The sequence below is a fragment of the Choloepus didactylus genome, chromosome 15 (assembly GCF_015220235.1).
Source record: "Choloepus didactylus isolate mChoDid1 chromosome 15, mChoDid1.pri, whole genome shotgun sequence".
Classification (NCBI taxonomy): Eukaryota; Metazoa; Chordata; class Mammalia; order Pilosa; family Megalonychidae; genus Choloepus; species Choloepus didactylus.
The window spans coordinates 64,808,478-64,826,461 of record NC_051321.1 but is presented as its reverse complement, the minus strand read 5'-3'; the positions used below and the strand labels follow the sequence as shown (position 1 = coordinate 64,826,461).

General features: G+C 33.7%; 1 protein-coding gene across 10 annotated transcripts in view; it reads left to right on the top strand.

Moving 5' to 3' along the window:
* The window catches only part of HERC4 (HECT and RLD domain containing E3 ubiquitin protein ligase 4), a 156,768-nt gene that overhangs the window by 92,635 nt on the left and 46,149 nt on the right, over positions 1-17,984 (top strand). For 8 of the 10 annotated variants that reach the window (XM_037805383.1, XM_037805381.1, XM_037805380.1 and 5 more), the window contains 7 exons: positions 857-933; positions 1,260-1,384; positions 2,237-2,296; positions 2,410-2,521; positions 3,083-3,272; positions 4,582-4,754; positions 14,921-15,040. In XM_037805383.1, the coding sequence (XP_037661311.1) occupies positions 857-933; positions 1,260-1,384; positions 2,237-2,296; positions 2,410-2,521; positions 3,083-3,272; positions 4,582-4,754; positions 14,921-15,040 (857 nt within the window). Of the gene's footprint in view, positions 1-856; positions 934-1,259; positions 1,385-2,236; positions 2,297-2,409; positions 2,522-3,082; positions 3,273-4,581; positions 4,755-5,256; positions 6,086-14,920; positions 15,041-17,984 lie in introns of those variants that run through there. The other 2 variants (XM_037805385.1, XM_037805382.1) reach the window with 2 other exon arrangements.

The following is a 17,984-nucleotide window of genomic DNA, read 5'->3' as shown; positions in this document are numbered from 1 at the left end:
AAGAATTTATAATTTCGTAGCATTCATGGTCACAGATATTAGAAGATAAAGAATTTAGTCACATGAGAGGTGGGGGACAGATTGGTATGACAGAGATGGATTATATTTGGAAATACCAGCCTTAAATTACATTTAAGTTATAAAATGGAGCTTCTGTGCTCTGATATGTGCTATCTCTGAATATGCCCAGCAGCATTTTTTGATAATAGATTAAAAGATCTTTCTGGTTTGGGAGTAGAAGAGAAAAAAAAGGAAGAGGCCTTTTGAATAGCTTTTTCAAAAGGAACTCCTTTACTTTTACTAAATATTATTAACTTAATTACTTTTACATATTTGGATTTGATTTGCTTATGGCTAACTAGCTGTCAGCTGAGAGCCATGTGTGTTGTCTTACTTTTGTATAGCTAAATTGAAAGAGAAAATAATTTTGTATTATGGAATATTTACTCAAGAATTTTTAACATTTATTTGTTGTCTTTTTAAGAATGAGTATTCTTAATTTTTCTGTTCTTCTGAGCTTTCACTACATTTTTACATCGTCTTCGGTTTGAACTGAAAGATATTGAGATAATAAAAATGTACAGTAGAAAACACCAGTTTTTGTGCATTCCAGAAGAAAGAATTGAAAACTTACCAAATGATTCTTACGCTTATGGAATATTTAACATATCACTTTGTCAGGCTTATCCCCATAGCACTCATAATATTCCAAGTCATTTTATATCAATTAGTCCACAAATGAGAGGTCTAATTAAGTTAGATGATTCAGAGAAAATCCAAAATCAGTAATTAATGCTCTGAAAAATATGATATAGATCTTGGATTTTAATTTTTTTACATTTTATTTTTATTATAGATTGTGAAGAATATTTCTGTGTAAAAAGAATTTTCTCAGGTGGCGATCAAAGCTTTTCACACTACTCTAGTCCCCAGGTAATAATATAGTCATGTAATAATTACTAAGCCTAAATAATTTTGAAGAATTTTTATAAAACCCGTTTTCGGAGACATATTAATAATACTTTTTTTATGTATCACAGGCTTAATGTTTATGTAGTTAAGGCTTAATTGCCTTAAAAATGTTTTTCCTGAAGTCTGCAAAATAAGAGTTTTTGTCTGATAAGTTTTTGTTTCAGGTGTTCAGTAGTGATTTACTTCTGTTAAAAAAAACAAATACATGGGAGGCAATGGGTCTTGGTTTTAAGTTGTATATAGTATCTTCTTCCCTCTTTGATAATTCTACTTATTTTACAATTTAGAACTGTGGGCCACCAGATGACTTTAGATGTTCTGATCCTTCAAAGCAGATCTGGACTGTAAATGAAGCTCTTGTTCAGAAATGGCTGAGCTACCCCTCTGGAAGATTTCCTGTAGAGATAGCCAAGTAAGAAAGATGTTTTTATCTACACAGACACAAACACAACCCCTCTATCCCTTCATCTCCCCAAAAGCAGACCAACCTTTTCTTGGTGTTTTTCATTTAAATACCACTTACTTAATGGTTTTATACAAATGAAGTTTTAAATGTCTAAAATTTCCATAATGATATTTTTAAAGATCTCATTTATATTAATATGTTACAATTCTTTCATACACATTAAGATACCTTAAATGATAATTTAAAATAAAGTAGTCACTTTAGGATGGGATTTGAAATGTGTTTTTTCTGGCTTCGTAATGGTCACTGTCTTTTAATTTTTACGCTGGGAACATTTGAGTATTATTTCTTCCATGGCTGTTTTGCTTATAGATTAACTTGTGTTAGTATTTAGGATTTTGCTCGTTGGCATTGGTATTTGGGATGGGTGGCTGTATATGATTGGCTGTTTTTTAAATTTTAGTTTGTTTTCCCAAACTATTTTTTCTGAAAAGCCCAAAGAGTAGGCTTCAAAAAAATAACATCCCAGATTAGGTTTACCACGTAAAGAATTTTAAAAATTAAATATGCAGGTTAATGTAAAAAAAAAAAAAAAAATTAAGACCATCACATTGGTTTGAAGAATTAGAAGGATGAAAGTGATATTTGAGAAGGTCTAGGGTAAATAGTAATATCTTCATCAAATATTATATGATCAATTTTTAGTAACATGTAATTCTGGTTTATAGTAATTTATTGTTGGTTAGATCTGTGGTTGACATTAATTATTAAATATTGATAAAATTTTTTTTTTTTTTTTTGAAAAGACCAACCTTAAAATTTTTCATTTTGTGATATTTGGATTTTTATTTTTCCTAGTGAGATAGATGGAACATTTTCTTCCTCTGGTTGCCTAAATGGAAGCTTTTTAGCTATTAGGTAAGTGGCAGTTCATTGGTATGCTGAAATTTTCAAGTATATTGTATTAAATTAGAACTGAAATAATTTGGAGTCGTATTTTTAAATTTGTATTTTTTTATTTTCTTTTTTAGCAATGATGATCACTATAGAACAGGGACCAGATTTTCAGGGGTTGATATGAATGCTGCTAGACTTTTATTTCACAAACTTATACAACCTGATCATCCTCAGATTTCTCAGCAGGTTTGTTTTTAAAGTATTTTACATTTGTGTCATGTAGCCTGATAAATTTTTCATTCCATGTTAATTTATGTGTTTATAACCTAATTACGTTACTTAGATTATAAATGTATAAAACAGGTTAACCTAATTAACTTTATAGTTTCAATGAGTCTTTGTTATCGTGTAATTTTTATTAAATATACTAATATAAGAATTAAAATATTATAGTTTCATTTTAAAGCATTTGTAACTGAGCTGTGAAATATCTGTAAATCTTTCCAAATGTTTGTTTGTAGCAGAACCCTTTTAATTACTGAACATTACCATGTTGGTTAAGTATTTATATAGCTATAGAAGTAGAAAGTTTAAATTGAGGGTTGAACACAAGATTTTTAAAAAATTCTTTTAGCAGTGCTTAGGCTTAACTTTCATTATGCACCACATTCCATTATTTTTAAGACATTATCTTCTTTTTTCCTTCTTTTTCTTCACTATTTGATGTTTGCTTATATAACATTGTTTCTTTCTTTTTGAAACTATTCATTTTTAATGAGGTAGGTTTTACTTTTTTGTCAAATATAGGTGGCAGCTAGTTTGGAAAAGAATCTTATTCCTAAACTGACTAGCTCCTTACCTGATGTTGAAGCACTGAGGTTTTATCTTACTCTACCAGAATGTCCTCTGATGAGTGATTCCAACAATTTCACAACAATAGCAATTCCCTTTGGTACAGCTCTTGTGAACTTAGAAAAGGCACCATTGAAAGTACTTGGTAAGAATTTTAATATATGTTTTTTCTTTTGAAACTTTTCTGTTTAAATGAAAGTGCTCCTAAATTCTTACTTTTTTGCTGTCTAAAATTTTGCTGCTCTGCTAATTTGACATTTTCTTAGGGAAAATATAAACCTGTTTTTTTCTTTTCATTGCTCTTTCTACTCCTTTGATGCTAGATATTGGAGTTCTTAGAGGCAGTATGTTAGATATTAGAATTTTAGCGAAACACAACAGCAGAGAGAGTATCAGGAAATATAAAAACTGTTTTCCTTACTTCTGTCCCTCATTCTTTCCAGAGTAATCTTGTTATTAAGGAAGTAAAGGAGGAGGAACACTGAACACATGTAGCTGTTAATTCTTCTTTGAACCCTGATGTCAACTTTTTGTTTTTCTCACTTGCTAATTGTCTGTTGTTTGATTTTATTTCTCTACATGCAGACAAGATTCTACTGCTTATGCTATCTTACATTTTTGTCACTGTGTATTTGGCCTAAACTTTCCTCATTTTGAGTTTTCTTCTTGTATGGAGTCCAGCTCTATCTCCTGACGTTTATAGTTTCTTTGCACATTTAACTCAGTTCTTTCCTTCCTAATAGTAATTTGTCAAAATGTGGAGCTGAGATATATAGATGTAATAAAATCAGGATAACAAGTTTTAGGCTAAAGATGATCTGAGGAAGCAAGAGGCAATGGGAATCTGAGACAATTAGCAAGTAATAGAAGAAGGAAACAGGAACTCACAAAAGAGAATTGCTTCCCTGCTGTCAGATGTTTTAGTATTCTTTCTACCTGTTTCATAGGATTGTGGTGTTATTTACTAATATTAATAATTAAAATTTTTGAGTGTGGGGTTGGAAAGACATAGAAGGCTTTTAAGGAGTACCTTGCATTTTAAATGTGGTGCATCCCAATATATCAGCTTTATTTTAAGTGCTCTAGAGATAAAACTTCAAAAGATCCTTAAATATTAGAGCAATATAATTTTTAAGTATGCCTTGCTTAAAGTTTTAATTTCTGAAGTACATTTTTATAACTAGTTTTAATATTATGTATAGTTGTGAAATTTTAATATAATATAGGAAACCAAGAATGTAAGTTAAATAGGCTTTCAGGACAGGTTTTCTTTAACTTGTAGGGGTGTGTGTGTCTATAAACTCTAGAAATGTTATGTAAAATATTGTGTTATGTGCATCTTTATGGGATTTTCCAAGTTAAAAAGTACCGCTTTAGAAGAAAAGTCAGTATAGTTTTGAAAATTTTGAATTTTTTTGTTCTTTTTATTTGCTTTGTTCACTCTTTAATAACAGAGAACTGGTGGTCAATACTTGAACCTCCACTATTTCTCAAGATAGTAGAACTTTTTAAGGAAGTTGTGGTACATCTTTTGAAACTCTACAAGATCGGCATTCCCCCTTCTGAAAGAAGAATTTTCAACAGTTTTCTTCATACTGCGTTAAAGGTTTTAGAAATATTACATAGGGTATGTCCAATAATTTCTGTATTTTCCTCTTTTCCCATTTCTGTTAACAGATTGATAACTGTTTATTTTAACAATAATATGTTATGATTTAGATATATATTACAGCAATTTGGAAAGTTTGTCATATCTATTGCTTCCCTTTAAAAGAAGTAATGTATCTATACAGAGGTTTGGTACTATTTGATCTTGTTAAGCCTATATAGATAAGTTATCTGTAGTTTAACAGAACAATAGCATACTAATGAATTAGAATTCTCTTTTTCTTATGAAGGACATAATTCTTTAGTTTAAATTATGTCTTTCGTTATGTATAGGTGGTTATCACATAGAGAGACTTGATCCTAACTGATTACAAACATATAAACTCATGTTCTTTTGCTGTTGGGTATTAATGGCCTCAATGAAAGAAGAACATTTCATTTGAAACAGATGACTAATCTGAAATTGTAAACATATATAATTCATTAATTTGCCTATTGTTTTTCCCTGTCCTTTTTCCCAGTGTAAAAAATAGTACCCTTTATACTTGTAACAATTCAAAGTTAGAAGAAGAAGTAGAGTCTCAGCTGTTTCATTAAAGATGGATTTGAGTCATCCCTGACAGCTGGTAGGTATATCTCTACTATGCCATTTGGTGTTCTCGAGATGCTATTTAGAGTCTATGAGACATGACCTAAGGGAGAAGCATATGTTCCCAGATTCTAGAGTGACTGAAAAACCCACATGAACCTTTGATCTTTAGTTTTCTCTCTTTAAAGGAATAGTTCCTTCAGCATTTTCCGACTCTTCTTGCCCAGTACTAAGGTAAATGATGAGGGGATGAAGGAGATAGTCTTTCGGCTCTGTGTAAACAATTACCCTCATTGATCATTTATTTCCCTTTTTATTCTGGGTATTTTCTCAACTACTTAGCTTCCTGATCTTACTTTTCTTTGTATTTACTATGTTCAAGACTCCTAGAACAAGTCATTTTTCTTCTCATTATGATTTAAGATGATAGCCATTTCTTTCCTAGGGAAATGAGTCATTTCTCATGTTTACTTTTGCATAGAACAAAGCTTTCTTGCACATTTCAGGGTTAATTGGATTCTGCAGTAAACCTCTGTTAAGAAGATCTAACTTCATGGGATTGGTCCCTACCTTTCTGTATGTCTTTTGCCTGGGATTCAAGAGTTTAATTAGATTAATTAGATTTTTTTTTTCCTTTCCTCTAGACTCCCTCTTCCTCCTACTTCAGTGACCTACTTCCAAACCTTTTTCAGCTGGACCATATTCTCAAATAATTACTTTTTTCACTTATCTTTTCCCTACTGCATTACCTCCTTATCTTTACCCCCCACCTCCCACCTTTTCCCTTAGCTATGTCTTCCTTTTACCACAAGTAAAAGGGAAGACAGGAGAAGGGAAAGAAATTGAATCTTTCATAATTACGGACAGGTCTTGAACAAGTAACTTAAGTTGTCTGCCTAGCTCAGAAGCCTCAGTCCCTATTGAGGAAGAACCCTGTAGAGTTACAGCTCCTTTTTGATGGAGCCATGCTAAATGCTAGAATTCTAACTTCTTGCTAGTTGAAAGGGAAGGGAAAATAACATTTATTGAATGTTAACAATGACCAAGATCAGAACCTCCTTTGTACATTAATTCGTGTTAGCACTTTGCATATATTACTCATTTAATCTATTTAACTCTGTATAGTTGATATTATTACCCCATTTTATAGACTGGAAAATCTCAGTGTCAGTGTTTATAAACCAGTAAATAGCATAGTTGAAATCCAAATCCAAATCTACTTTCAAATTCTCTGCTGTTTCTAAATCAGCAGCAGACATAGTAATATAATATGTCTAGAAAGGGTTTGCTTTTATTTTATGTCCCAGATCCAGAGGTGCACACATCCATAACTGCAAAGAATAGCATTTGATTGTGTTAAGGGCCCTGGACTAAGAATCAGAAGGCCACGATTTTTAATCCTATCTGTGCATCTTCCTATTAATGTGATTTTGAAGAAGTCTTTGTCTTTACCACATGTACAAATGAAGAATTATCTATAAAATAAGAATTCAAATACCTTCCCTGATAGTTTTCCAGGATTGATGTACTGTTCAAATTATATATGTGACAACATTTAACATTTTAAGTTGTACATTCATGAGGCAGTGATTTTATTGTTATCATCACTTTTGACCTGATTTATTTGGGTATGAGGAAACTGGATTCTTGTTTGAAGTTGTCATACACTCAAAGGCAGGATGGTAATGGTATCAGTTTCTTAACATCTTAGGGCAGTCACTTATCTTTCTTCTACCCCTTACTTCAGAGAAACCTTTTTCCTTGTTCTTACTCTGCCATAAATAGATATCTGTGGATATTAACAGTCAGAGATGAATCATTTTCATCTTTAGAGAAACCCAAGTTACTTATCAGAAACTTACTATTTCAAAGATATTTTATGTCTAACAACTGTATATATTCCTTCTCTCTGCTCCATGTTAAGTTTTAGGGGAAGTTTTCTCACACATTTTCTTTCTTGACCTAACCTGGAGCAGGATTAGGAACTAAAAAACTGACTATGTGTTTGCTAGTCATTTCAAGATGTATGGATGCATTATTCCTCCCTTATGTCATGTCCTTTGGAAAGTTTTTGAGTTAAAAATCATTTCCAGTGCTCCAAATGGCATCATATGAAACAAACCTTTGGTACCTGCTGTCAGGAATGGATGTATTATTTTCAGATAAATGAGTTTACTGGCAAGTAATTGGGTTATACATTAGTTTCTGAGTTTTCACATATTACATCGTAGAGATATTGATATGCCAAAAGAAGAGACTTGGACATGTCTAGCCTAAATTGCTACATATCATGCTGGTCTTCTGAACCAGTGATTTCCAAACTCTTTTTTGGGAGGTGGGGTGGTGGCGGCAAGGAACCCTTTAGTAAACCACACAGATAAGATACACATATATACTCACTATACGCCACCCTGAATAGAGGTTTATAAAACAGAATATTCTACTGTAATTAAAATGTGAAATAAAAGTATTAGGGTCAGATATACAGAGGTTTTATTTTTACATTTTATTATACAATAATTTTCAATGTATAGTTTCAACTACTACGTGATTTCTTTTTTTAATTCATTTTGGAAATATATATTGAGTGCCTACTATATACTTAATCATTGTAGTAGACATTGAGGATGCTGTTACAAGAAAAAGATGTGATTTCTGCCCCTTTTCACCTTACAATGTAGAGGGGGTGTGTACGGATGAGTAAATAGGCATTTATGATATAGCGTGGTGTTAGAGAAAATGTAGAGTACTATGAGAACATACAGGAGAGCATGTAGCTATGAAGGATTAAAGAAGGGTTCCTGGGGAAAATGTCTTACTTGTTAATCTTATCTACCATACAAAGAAATTTTTAAAACTTTCTGTTGATTTTGTATGTAAGTTTGTATGCAAGTTTGTATGCAGATCTTTTGGATCAATCCTCTGTTTAGTTTCGGATTTCCCTATTTTTAAAGTATTGTTAACTGATTTTCTCTATAGTTATTAAATCATTATGGCTGAGTTAAATTTCTTAAACTCTTAGTATACTCATCCATATAATGAAGATAATTATAGTATTCTATTTCATAAAGTTGTTTGAATGATTAAATGAGATAATGTACATGAAGTATAATTAGTAAGTGTGCCACAGTATAGCTATTATTTCATTACTGTAATATACAATTTTAATGAATTTTACAGTAAAATCAACGTTTCATTGAAAAATTTAGCTTGGTGTCTAGATATGCTTGTTAGAAACCTGACCCCCCAGTGTGGAAAGAGGTGGTGTTAAATATGTATTTATTCTCCTTCCCCATTAAAGATACCTCAGAGTAAAAGTTTGAAAAGCATGGAAATTATATAAAACACTCTTTTTACTATAAATTAACAGTAACCACACATTTCCATGTATTCCACTAAAAATGCAACAGGAAATCCCATATAGGCTAGACATTTTAAAGTGCTATTAGAAGCATGAACTTATATATATATCTCTTATTCGTTTTATTTGTTCATCCATTCATCTCATGTTTATTGAGCACCTGTTTGGGCACAAGCATTATCCATTAAATTTATACCTGTACTGCATAATTTGTTTTGCTCCCTTTTGCTCCCTGCTTAGTTGGCTTAATGTGTATGTTATTTTTCTTTTAAACTATGAAAAATATTTTTGTTATTCTTCATAGGAAACTTAGCTAGTTTTGGTTAGTTTATAAGTTAGGTCAAGTTTTTTTTAATTGATTTATAACTTCTTTCCATTGTGGTCAGAAAAGATATTGTATGATTTCAGTATTTTTAAATTTCTGGAAACTTGTTTTGTGACATTAACATATGGTCTGTCCTGGAGAATAACCCATGTGCACTTCGGAAGATTGTATATTCTGTGGCTGTTGGGTGAAGTGTTCTATGTATGACTGTTAGGTTTAATTGGTTTAGAATATCACTGAAGTGTTTTATTTCCATACTGGTTTTCTGTCTAGGAGTTCTTTCCATAATTTTTAGGTCTTCTTGTTGAATTGACTGCATTATTAGTATATTTACCAGTATATCAGTATATATCAGGGACCTTTCTTGTCCCTAATATTAATTTTTAAATTAAAAGCCTATTTTATCTCATATTAGTATAGTTACCCCAGCTCTCTTTTGGTTACTATTTGCATGGTATATTTTTTTCTGTCCTTTTGCTTACATCCTACTTGTGTCTTTGAATTTAATGTGTAGTGTAAACAGCATGTAGTTGGGTCATGCTTTTATCCATTCTGCTAATCTCTGCCTTTTGATGGAGAGTTTTATCCATTAACATTTAAAGTAACCATTGATAATGCAGGACTTTCTTCTACCATTTTGCTATTTGGTCTTTATTAATCTTACACCTTTTTTGTTCCTCAATACTTCCCATTTAATGCCTGCTTTCATATTTATTTGATTTTTTTTTTTTTCTTTTGGTCTCATGCCTATTTTGAGTCCCTTTCCATTTCTTTCTGTGTATTTTTTCATATATTTTCTTTTTGGTTACCATGAGTTTTAAACTTAACATCCTAAATCTTTAATAACAATTACCATTTGATTTGATACCAGCTTAACTTCAATAGCATACACATAACCTGTTCCTATACTCCTCTGCCATTCACCTTTTTGTTGTAGTTGTTACAGATTATGTCTTTATACACTGTAAATCCAAAGCCATAGATTTGTCATTACTTTTTATGAATTTACATTTTAGAACTTGTAAGAAGTAAAATGTGGAGTTACATACCAGAAAAATACAATACAGTAGTACTAGCATTTATAATTACTCAGAAGGTTATCTTTATAGGAGGTCTTTATTTCTTTATGCCTCTTAGATCCACTTTCTAGTGTTCTTTCTTTTCAGGCTGAAAGACTCCCTTTAGCATTGCTTGTGGGGCAGGTCTAGTGATGATGAATTCTTTCAAATTTTATCTGGGAATGTCTTAATCTCCTCATTTTTGAAAGGCAGTCTCACTGGATATAAAATTCTTGGTTGGTAATTGTTTTCTTTCAGTACTTTAAATATATCATCCCACTGCCTTCCTAACTGCATGGTTTCTGATGAGAAATCAGCACTTAATGTTATTGGTTCTCCCTTATACATAACACATTGCTTTCCTGTTGCAACTTTTAGGACTCTCTCCTTGTCCTTGGCATTCGACAGTTTGACTACTCTGTGTCTGGGCATAGTTATCTTGAAGTTTATCCTGTTTGGGGTTTGTTGGGTTCCTTGAAGGTGTATATTCTTGTCTTTCATTAAATTTGGGAAGTTTCTGCAATTGTTTTCTTTGAATATTCTCTCTGCTCCTTTCTCTTTCTTCTCCTTCTGGGACCCCCATTATGCATATATTGGTATGCTTGATCACAGGTATCTTGGGCACTGTTCACTTTTTTCAGTTCTCTTTTCTTTCTGCTCTTCAGCCTGACTTATTTCAGTTGTGTTGTCTTTGAGGACACTGATTTTTTTTCTTCTGCCAGCTCCAATGTACTGTTAAAATCCTCTAGTGAATCTTTCATTTCAAATATTGTGACCTTCAACTCCAGTATTTCTGTATGATACTTTTACACGTTTCTGTTTCTTTTATGAAATTCTCTTACTGTTCATTCGTTGTTTTCCTGTTGTTCTTTCTTTCTTTTCTCTGTGTTTTCCTTTATCTCCTAAAGCATATTGAGGGTTTGTTGTTGTTGTTGTTTTTGCTTTATTTGTCCAAAGTCTGATATTCTTCATTGATGATTTCTGGGATTTTTATCTTGTTCCTTTGGATGGGCCATCATTTTCTGTTTCTTTATTTGTCTTGTAATGTTTTTTTTTGCACACTGTACATTTAAAGGCTTAACTCTGATTTAGTCCCTGAGCTGTCTCTTCCTTAAGTTTGTATCCAGCTAGTGATATGACAGAAATTTCCTTGCATTCCAGGAGCTAACAAAAACAAACAAACCAAAGTTGAAGACACTTCTCCCATTCTTCGTAAATTGGCTCTGTATTGGCTGGTGCTCTCCTTTAGAGTTTAGCTCTCCTATCAAAAAGTTCACTCTGAGGCAAGTGCGAGACAGGGTCCTCTGTTGAGACCGTGTTGTCCTGTGTTTGTGTTTTCTCATGCCCTTAGGAAATCCCCTGTGTACAGGAATTTGAATGCTCCCCTTATTTCCTGTGAAATAGACTTTCTCCCCCTACTGGGTGTTCTACTGTATGACTTAAAGCAGGTAATTTACCCTAGCCTTGTACTTAATTTTTCTTATATTGTTTTAACTCATTGTAAGCTGTTTCTGCCTGTAGAGCAAGTTCTGAGAGGATGAGCTGGAGACTAGTTTCCTGGTTCAGTCTTTCAGGCAGCCACTGGGTAGCTTGGCACTGACATACAGGCTTCCTTGTATATGCATAGTGGTTACTCCGCTTCCTCTGGAACAGTTAGGAACCCACAATGGGAGTACAGGCTGGCTCCACACTGAGTTGGGGCAGGGCCAGCAATGGCACTAAGAGCTTCTCCTGCTTTTAAAGCTGCGTTTTCTTGATTCAGCACTTAACCTAGTTACTGCAACCTTGTAACTGTTTTCTGGAGTTTTGAGGAAGATGTCTCTGCCAGTTGTTTGCTAGTTGTTTAAAAATTCTGCATGGGAATGGCACCCTGAAGCGTCTTATTCCACCGTCTTTATCAACTGGAACCCTTTCATTGATTTCTGTTCTTATCTTATTTCCTTCATTCTCCTCAATTTGACCCTAATTTGCTTTTCTTTTTTTAGGTTCTTAAGGCAAAAGCTTAGTTAATTAATTTTTGACCTTTTTTTCTAATATGATCGTTTAAATGCCATGCTTTAGCAGCATCCCTCAGATTTTGATGTCTTATGTTTTTGTTTTCTTTCAGTTCAAAATAGTTTGCTAACGTCCCTTCTAACTCTAACATCTGGGTCATTTCTGATTCTGGTTCTGTTGATTCTTTGACTCTTGACATTTTTTTATTTTGCTATAACACTTTTTTATGTGTCTTTAATTCTGGTGTGTGTCTAGTAGTAGAGACTGAAGTAAATAGGTTTAAAGCCGGCAAATAGGTACACCTCTCCTTTTCTCTGTAGAATTGGGGATTTAATCTAGTCAGGAGGTAAGCTGGGATTGAGTTGTTAGTTTCTTGTGGTTGCATTTATAGTATTATAGGCCTCAAATTCTTCTGATGTTGCCTTGTGCTTGGGTTAGAGGCTTGGATGTCAAAGGGTTTTTCTCAATGCTTGTAATCCACTCTGCATGCCTGTTCCATATTGAGGCTTTCTCTCCTCACTCTTGCCAGTCTCTCAGCAGAAGACTGCTGTTGCTTGTTACTCAGTGCTTTCTATATTGGTGGAAGGTGGAGGTAGTGGGAGAGGAGTTTCTCTTGGCCTTTAGTCCTATTGATGTAAGATTTATGACCCTGGGCTGTTCTTGCTCCCCTTCCCCCAAGGATTTGACATCCCTCCAACCCCAGCCCCCGACAAAGTCATGAAATTTGCTTCACTTTCCTCAGTGGCTTAAAGGTTTTGCTTTATATGACAAAAGTGTCTGGACAGGGCAAGTCTTTGTGCCTTTCTTGTAGTGTAGTGTTTCTCAGGACGACTGAGAGAGGCTCTTGATCTGCTTTTGTTTCCAGTTGTCCTCATAGGCACCCAGTAAAGATCTGTGGAAAAGAGACTGTGAGTGAGTGCCAACTGTCTGGGGCTCCCAGGAGTTCTGTACTGTCAGGTAGTCCCACATTAAGACTTAGGCAATTTATTACATTTTAACTGATTTCTTCTTACCTGCTTGTATGGCAGTGGTATCTCCTCTTGCTCTGCCACAGGTTAACCATTTCTGGCATCCACCTTCTTAGGAAGCATCTGTACATCTTTAGAATTCAGAGTATGTATGGTCATCCTGCAACTTTAGCTCTCAGATGGGTTAAAGAAAAGTTGTTTTGTTTTGTATGATTGACATTATTCTAGGATTTTCCAACTATCTTTCTTTTAACTGATTGTTAGTTTAAAACATTGTGGGCAGGGAACATCCTTTATATGCTTCAAATTCTTTTAAATGTGTTAAGACTTGTTTTATATTCCAGGGTATGTCTGTCTTAGTGAATATACCATGTACAGTAATTGGATGGAGTGTTCTATAACAATCAGTTCAAGTTGGTTAAATTGTTGTTCAGATCTTCTATATATGTATTGATTTTTGTATGTTTTTTGTTTCACTTACTGAGAGAAAGATGTTGAAATCACCAATTATGATGGTGCTTTGTCAGTGTTTTCCTTTGTTTGACTTGAAGCTCTGTTATTTGGATTGTTATGTCTTCTTGATGAATCACTCCTTTTACCATTATGATATGTGCCTTTTTTCCCTCTGGAAGTGCTTGAAGTTTACTTTGACAGTAGCTTCCTCTGCTGTTGTTTTCTTTCTTTTGAAATCTTACTCTGGACCCTCATGGTTTAAGTGTTAGTCAAATATGTGAGGGGAATTTGCTCATAGATTTTGGGGCTTTCTCTGTGGATTCCTTTCTGGGATTTTCTTCCATACTTTCTGGCCATTCTCTCAGTCCCAATCTCTGATCTTTGACTCCTTTGTTCTGGAAAGACTGCTGCTTTTGCTTGAGATCTATTCCATACCCCTTATGCTTATTTGGATCTCCCACGTGCTTTTGTTCTTTCAGAGGAACCCATTCCTATTTCTGCTTGCTTTTGGCTGATCTCTAGTATCTTTAAATAGCTGATTTTTCAAAGATGCTGTCCAGAATTTATTAGGTTATTGGCAGGAGGATCAGTCTGATAGAAGCTACTCTGCCATATTTAGCGCCAGAACTCCTCTGTTATATTTTACTTTAGAACAACCCCTACCTTTTCATCTCCATGACCTTGACTTCCTGGAGAGTCCTGGCCAGTTTTCTTATAAAATCCCACAATGTGGATTTGTCTGATTGTTTTCTCATGGTGAGGATTAACTTGTCCTTCCATTCCTTATATTTCCTCTAAACTGGAATTTAAATTGAGAGACTTGATTAGATTCAGGTTAAACATTTTTTTGCTTCCTAGATGATGCGTGTACTTCCTGTTGCATTATATCAGTAGGAACATAAAGTTTAATAGTCCAGTATTGATGATGATTAGTTAAATCACTTGGGTAAGGTGGTACTCTCCATTGTAAAGATTTTTTTTTCCCCTTTGTAATTAGTAAGTAATCTCTGAGGTGGTGTTTTGTGTTCTCTCCATTTTTCACATCCTCTCCAAATGTCACCTTTCAAAGTTGATTCTAATCAGACGCTAGCACAGAGTAGCACTTAACAGGCATTAGCTATTATTGTTATTTAGGTCCCATTCCCAAACCAGAAGTCCCTCTTGAATTCCTTCTTGTTTCTAGGTTGTGTATACTACGTATGCTTTAATGGCACATATCTCATACTGTGCCATAAATATCTGTCTTCTCTACTACATTATGAGATACTTGGTATCTCCCATAGCACTTTTACGTATAGTAGGCACTAAATAAATATTTTCTTAATATGAAGAGAAAATTAGCTAAGGAATCTCCAAAGGCATTTTCTTTTTAAACATATTTCAATCTCTGTGTTAGGTAATGGTTAATTGTTAATTATACTTCTATTTTTTTGTAGGTAAATGAGAAAATGGGACAGATTATACAGTATGATAAATTTTATATACATGAAGTACAAGAATTGATAGACATAAGAAATGATTATATCAATTGGGTCCAACAGCAGGCCTATGGAATGGTATGTTTCCTGTTGCACTTTCATGATTACATTTTTTATGTATCATTCGTTGTAATACAAAAGAAACCATTGTTTGTTTTTGAAGCACCAAACTTTCCTGATTTTCTTCAGAGCTTATTTTTGAAATAGAAATATATTGCAAAGGAGTAGGTGTTATATTATGGAGTATTTATAAACACATATTCCACTCTTATACCAATGCCAAACCAAAGAGATAGATTACACTTTTCTAAATAAAAATGTAAATATGACATAGATTTTTAACTGTAATTTATTTTCCATCAGGTTGCCTCTTAATTCTCTAATGTTGAGAATACAGGAGTCCCTGATGCTAGAACTCTAAGAATGTGTTACTTTTGTGAGATCAGTTCTTCACTACTGCCAGAAGAGAGCCTTAGAACCATTCATTCTATTTTTGACTGTTCTCTTTTTATGTATTAAATTTTATTTAATATGTTTGATGTATGTCCACATATGTACATACTTTTCTTTTCCATGCAGCTAAATCTTTAATAACTAGACATTTAATAACCTATTGAAATAGTAGCATGATCTTATCAAATTTGAATTGGGCATATAAAATTTCAACATAGAAATGGGTACACAGCTAGATATGCAGTAGGTTTAATAACCTTATTTGCTAACCATGTTAGTATACTTTAGGCCACTATGCCCTCTTCTCCTCCCACCACATGCAGACGATTTAAGCAATATGTATATAGCAGCTGTGGAAAGGTGAGTAGCCTTTCATGATTTGTGTTGTACTGACTTTAAATTCTTTGTAGATAGGCATTCTGTCGTTCATTCTCCAGCGTTATAATAGTGTCTGACATATGCCTAATAGGCACTAAAAAAGTACACTGTTTTTTGGATAGTAGCCTGATGAGTGCATGCTGTTTTGAGGATACTCTCACCTCAACAAATCAGGCCACTTCTAGAACATCTGTTGATTCCCTAAGTACTTGGGTTTGGATTAGGAGAGATTTTTTTACTTCTCCCCAAAGTCACTGAGGGGCCGGATCGGGTTTATGGCTATCCTAGAGATTTAGATTATTCATTTTCTTATTCAGTAAATATTTATTGATAATCTCCTATGTACCAGGTACTGATTTAGGTATTGGAAATACAGTGGTGAACCATACAGGAAAGGACCCTGTTCTCATGTAGTTTATAATCTGTAATAGACTTTAATCTATAAACTCTGGAAAAGATGGACAGTAAACAAAGTGAAAAATGTCAGCTAATAATATGGACTATATAGAGAATTTAAAAAAGGAATGTGATAAAAATTGGGTGGTTTCTTGTCTGATGAAGTATTAGCTGTGATCTGAGTGACAAGGAGCAGCCATATAAATTCAGGGCAGAGAGAATTTTAGCAAATACGAATATATAGTAAGCGACCTTAATTGGGAATAAGCTTGACATGTTTGAAAGGTAGAAGGACCAGTATAGCTAACATATGGGAATAGGAAGAGTTCTGGGGAGGAATCAGAGAAATGGGCAAGGACCAGATCATTGAGGGCTTAGATTAGGAATTTGGGTTTTATCTGAAGTGCTGTGGAAAGTAATTCAAGGGTAAACAGGGTGGGACATAATCTGATTATATTTTTAAATAATTGATCTGTCAGCTGTGTGGAGAATGGAATGTGGGAAATGGGGCAAAAATGAAATAGGGAGACTAGGAGGCTATTTTAGTAAATTAAAGAAGAGAAATGATGGGTTTGACTAGGATGGTAGTGAAGATGGAAGAAGGGAATGGATTTGGAATACCTCTTAGAGGAAGTGTGGATAAGAACTGCTGATGGATTGGATATGGGAGGTGAGGGAAGGAGAGAAATCTACAAAGGAGATTAAGGAGTGACTAGTGAAGAAGGAAGAAAACAAGGAGAATGATGTGGAAAGTAATATTTAAAAAGTGAAAAAGAGACTGTTAAATGCTGCTGAGAAGTAGCATAAGGTCATAAAGTTGAGCAGTGAATTTGGGTATTTGAAGGTTATTGGTGACCTTGACAGTGCCATTCAAGTGTGGGGTAAGCTGAAGAGAAATTTGGAGATAAGAAAACAGAAACAACTGTAGGCAATACTTTCAAGAAGTCCCACTTTGATGAGGAGCAGAAAAGTGGAGTGGAGTGGTAATTGGAGTCAAAGTACAGTTTTTTTAAAAAAGGAAATACTTGACTTTGGGTAAGTTTTAAATGGATATTTCCTTTTTCCTTCCCTGATTTGAACTAATTTTCTAACCTAGACAAATCTTCTCAAACTCTTCCTCTAGGATACTGATATGGGCAGGTGTGAGTATGCTCCTTTCTCTTCAAGTTACTAACCTGCCCTTAGCAAGACTTATTTGAAGTCTAATATTTTGTCTTTGAAATGTACGTAAATTTTGTGTTCTACTGGACATGCTATTTATTGCAATATAAGAGGGATTTAAATTATTTACCACTGAGGAAAATTGATGCTTCAGGAACTGTACCTTATTTATCCCAAGACTTGGCATATGAACCTTGACACATCACCTAGGATAATCTAGATCTTTGAGCAAAGTTTCTGAAACTCAAGTGATAATATAGACCTCTTTTAAAGAAAAACAATTTATTAAGAAGACCAATGTTCATTTACATGTGATTGGGATTATGTTATTTAAACATGTACAAACATAAAATTATACACTCCTTGTTCTTAGCTCTTAAAACAACTCTAGAACCAAACATTGCAAATTAAAAAATCAAATTACTTAATTTATTATGGAGGACGATTGTGTTCTGATGAAAAGGAATCTTAGCTCACAACCTGAATGTGGTAAGGAAGCGGGGTAACATAAGGGTACTTGGGTTCAAATCCCACCTCAGCTGCTTATTCACTATGTTCTTAATCAAATTACTTAATTTCTCTGGAATTTAATTTCCTTTTCTGTAAATTAGGGATAATAGTGCCTACCTTATAC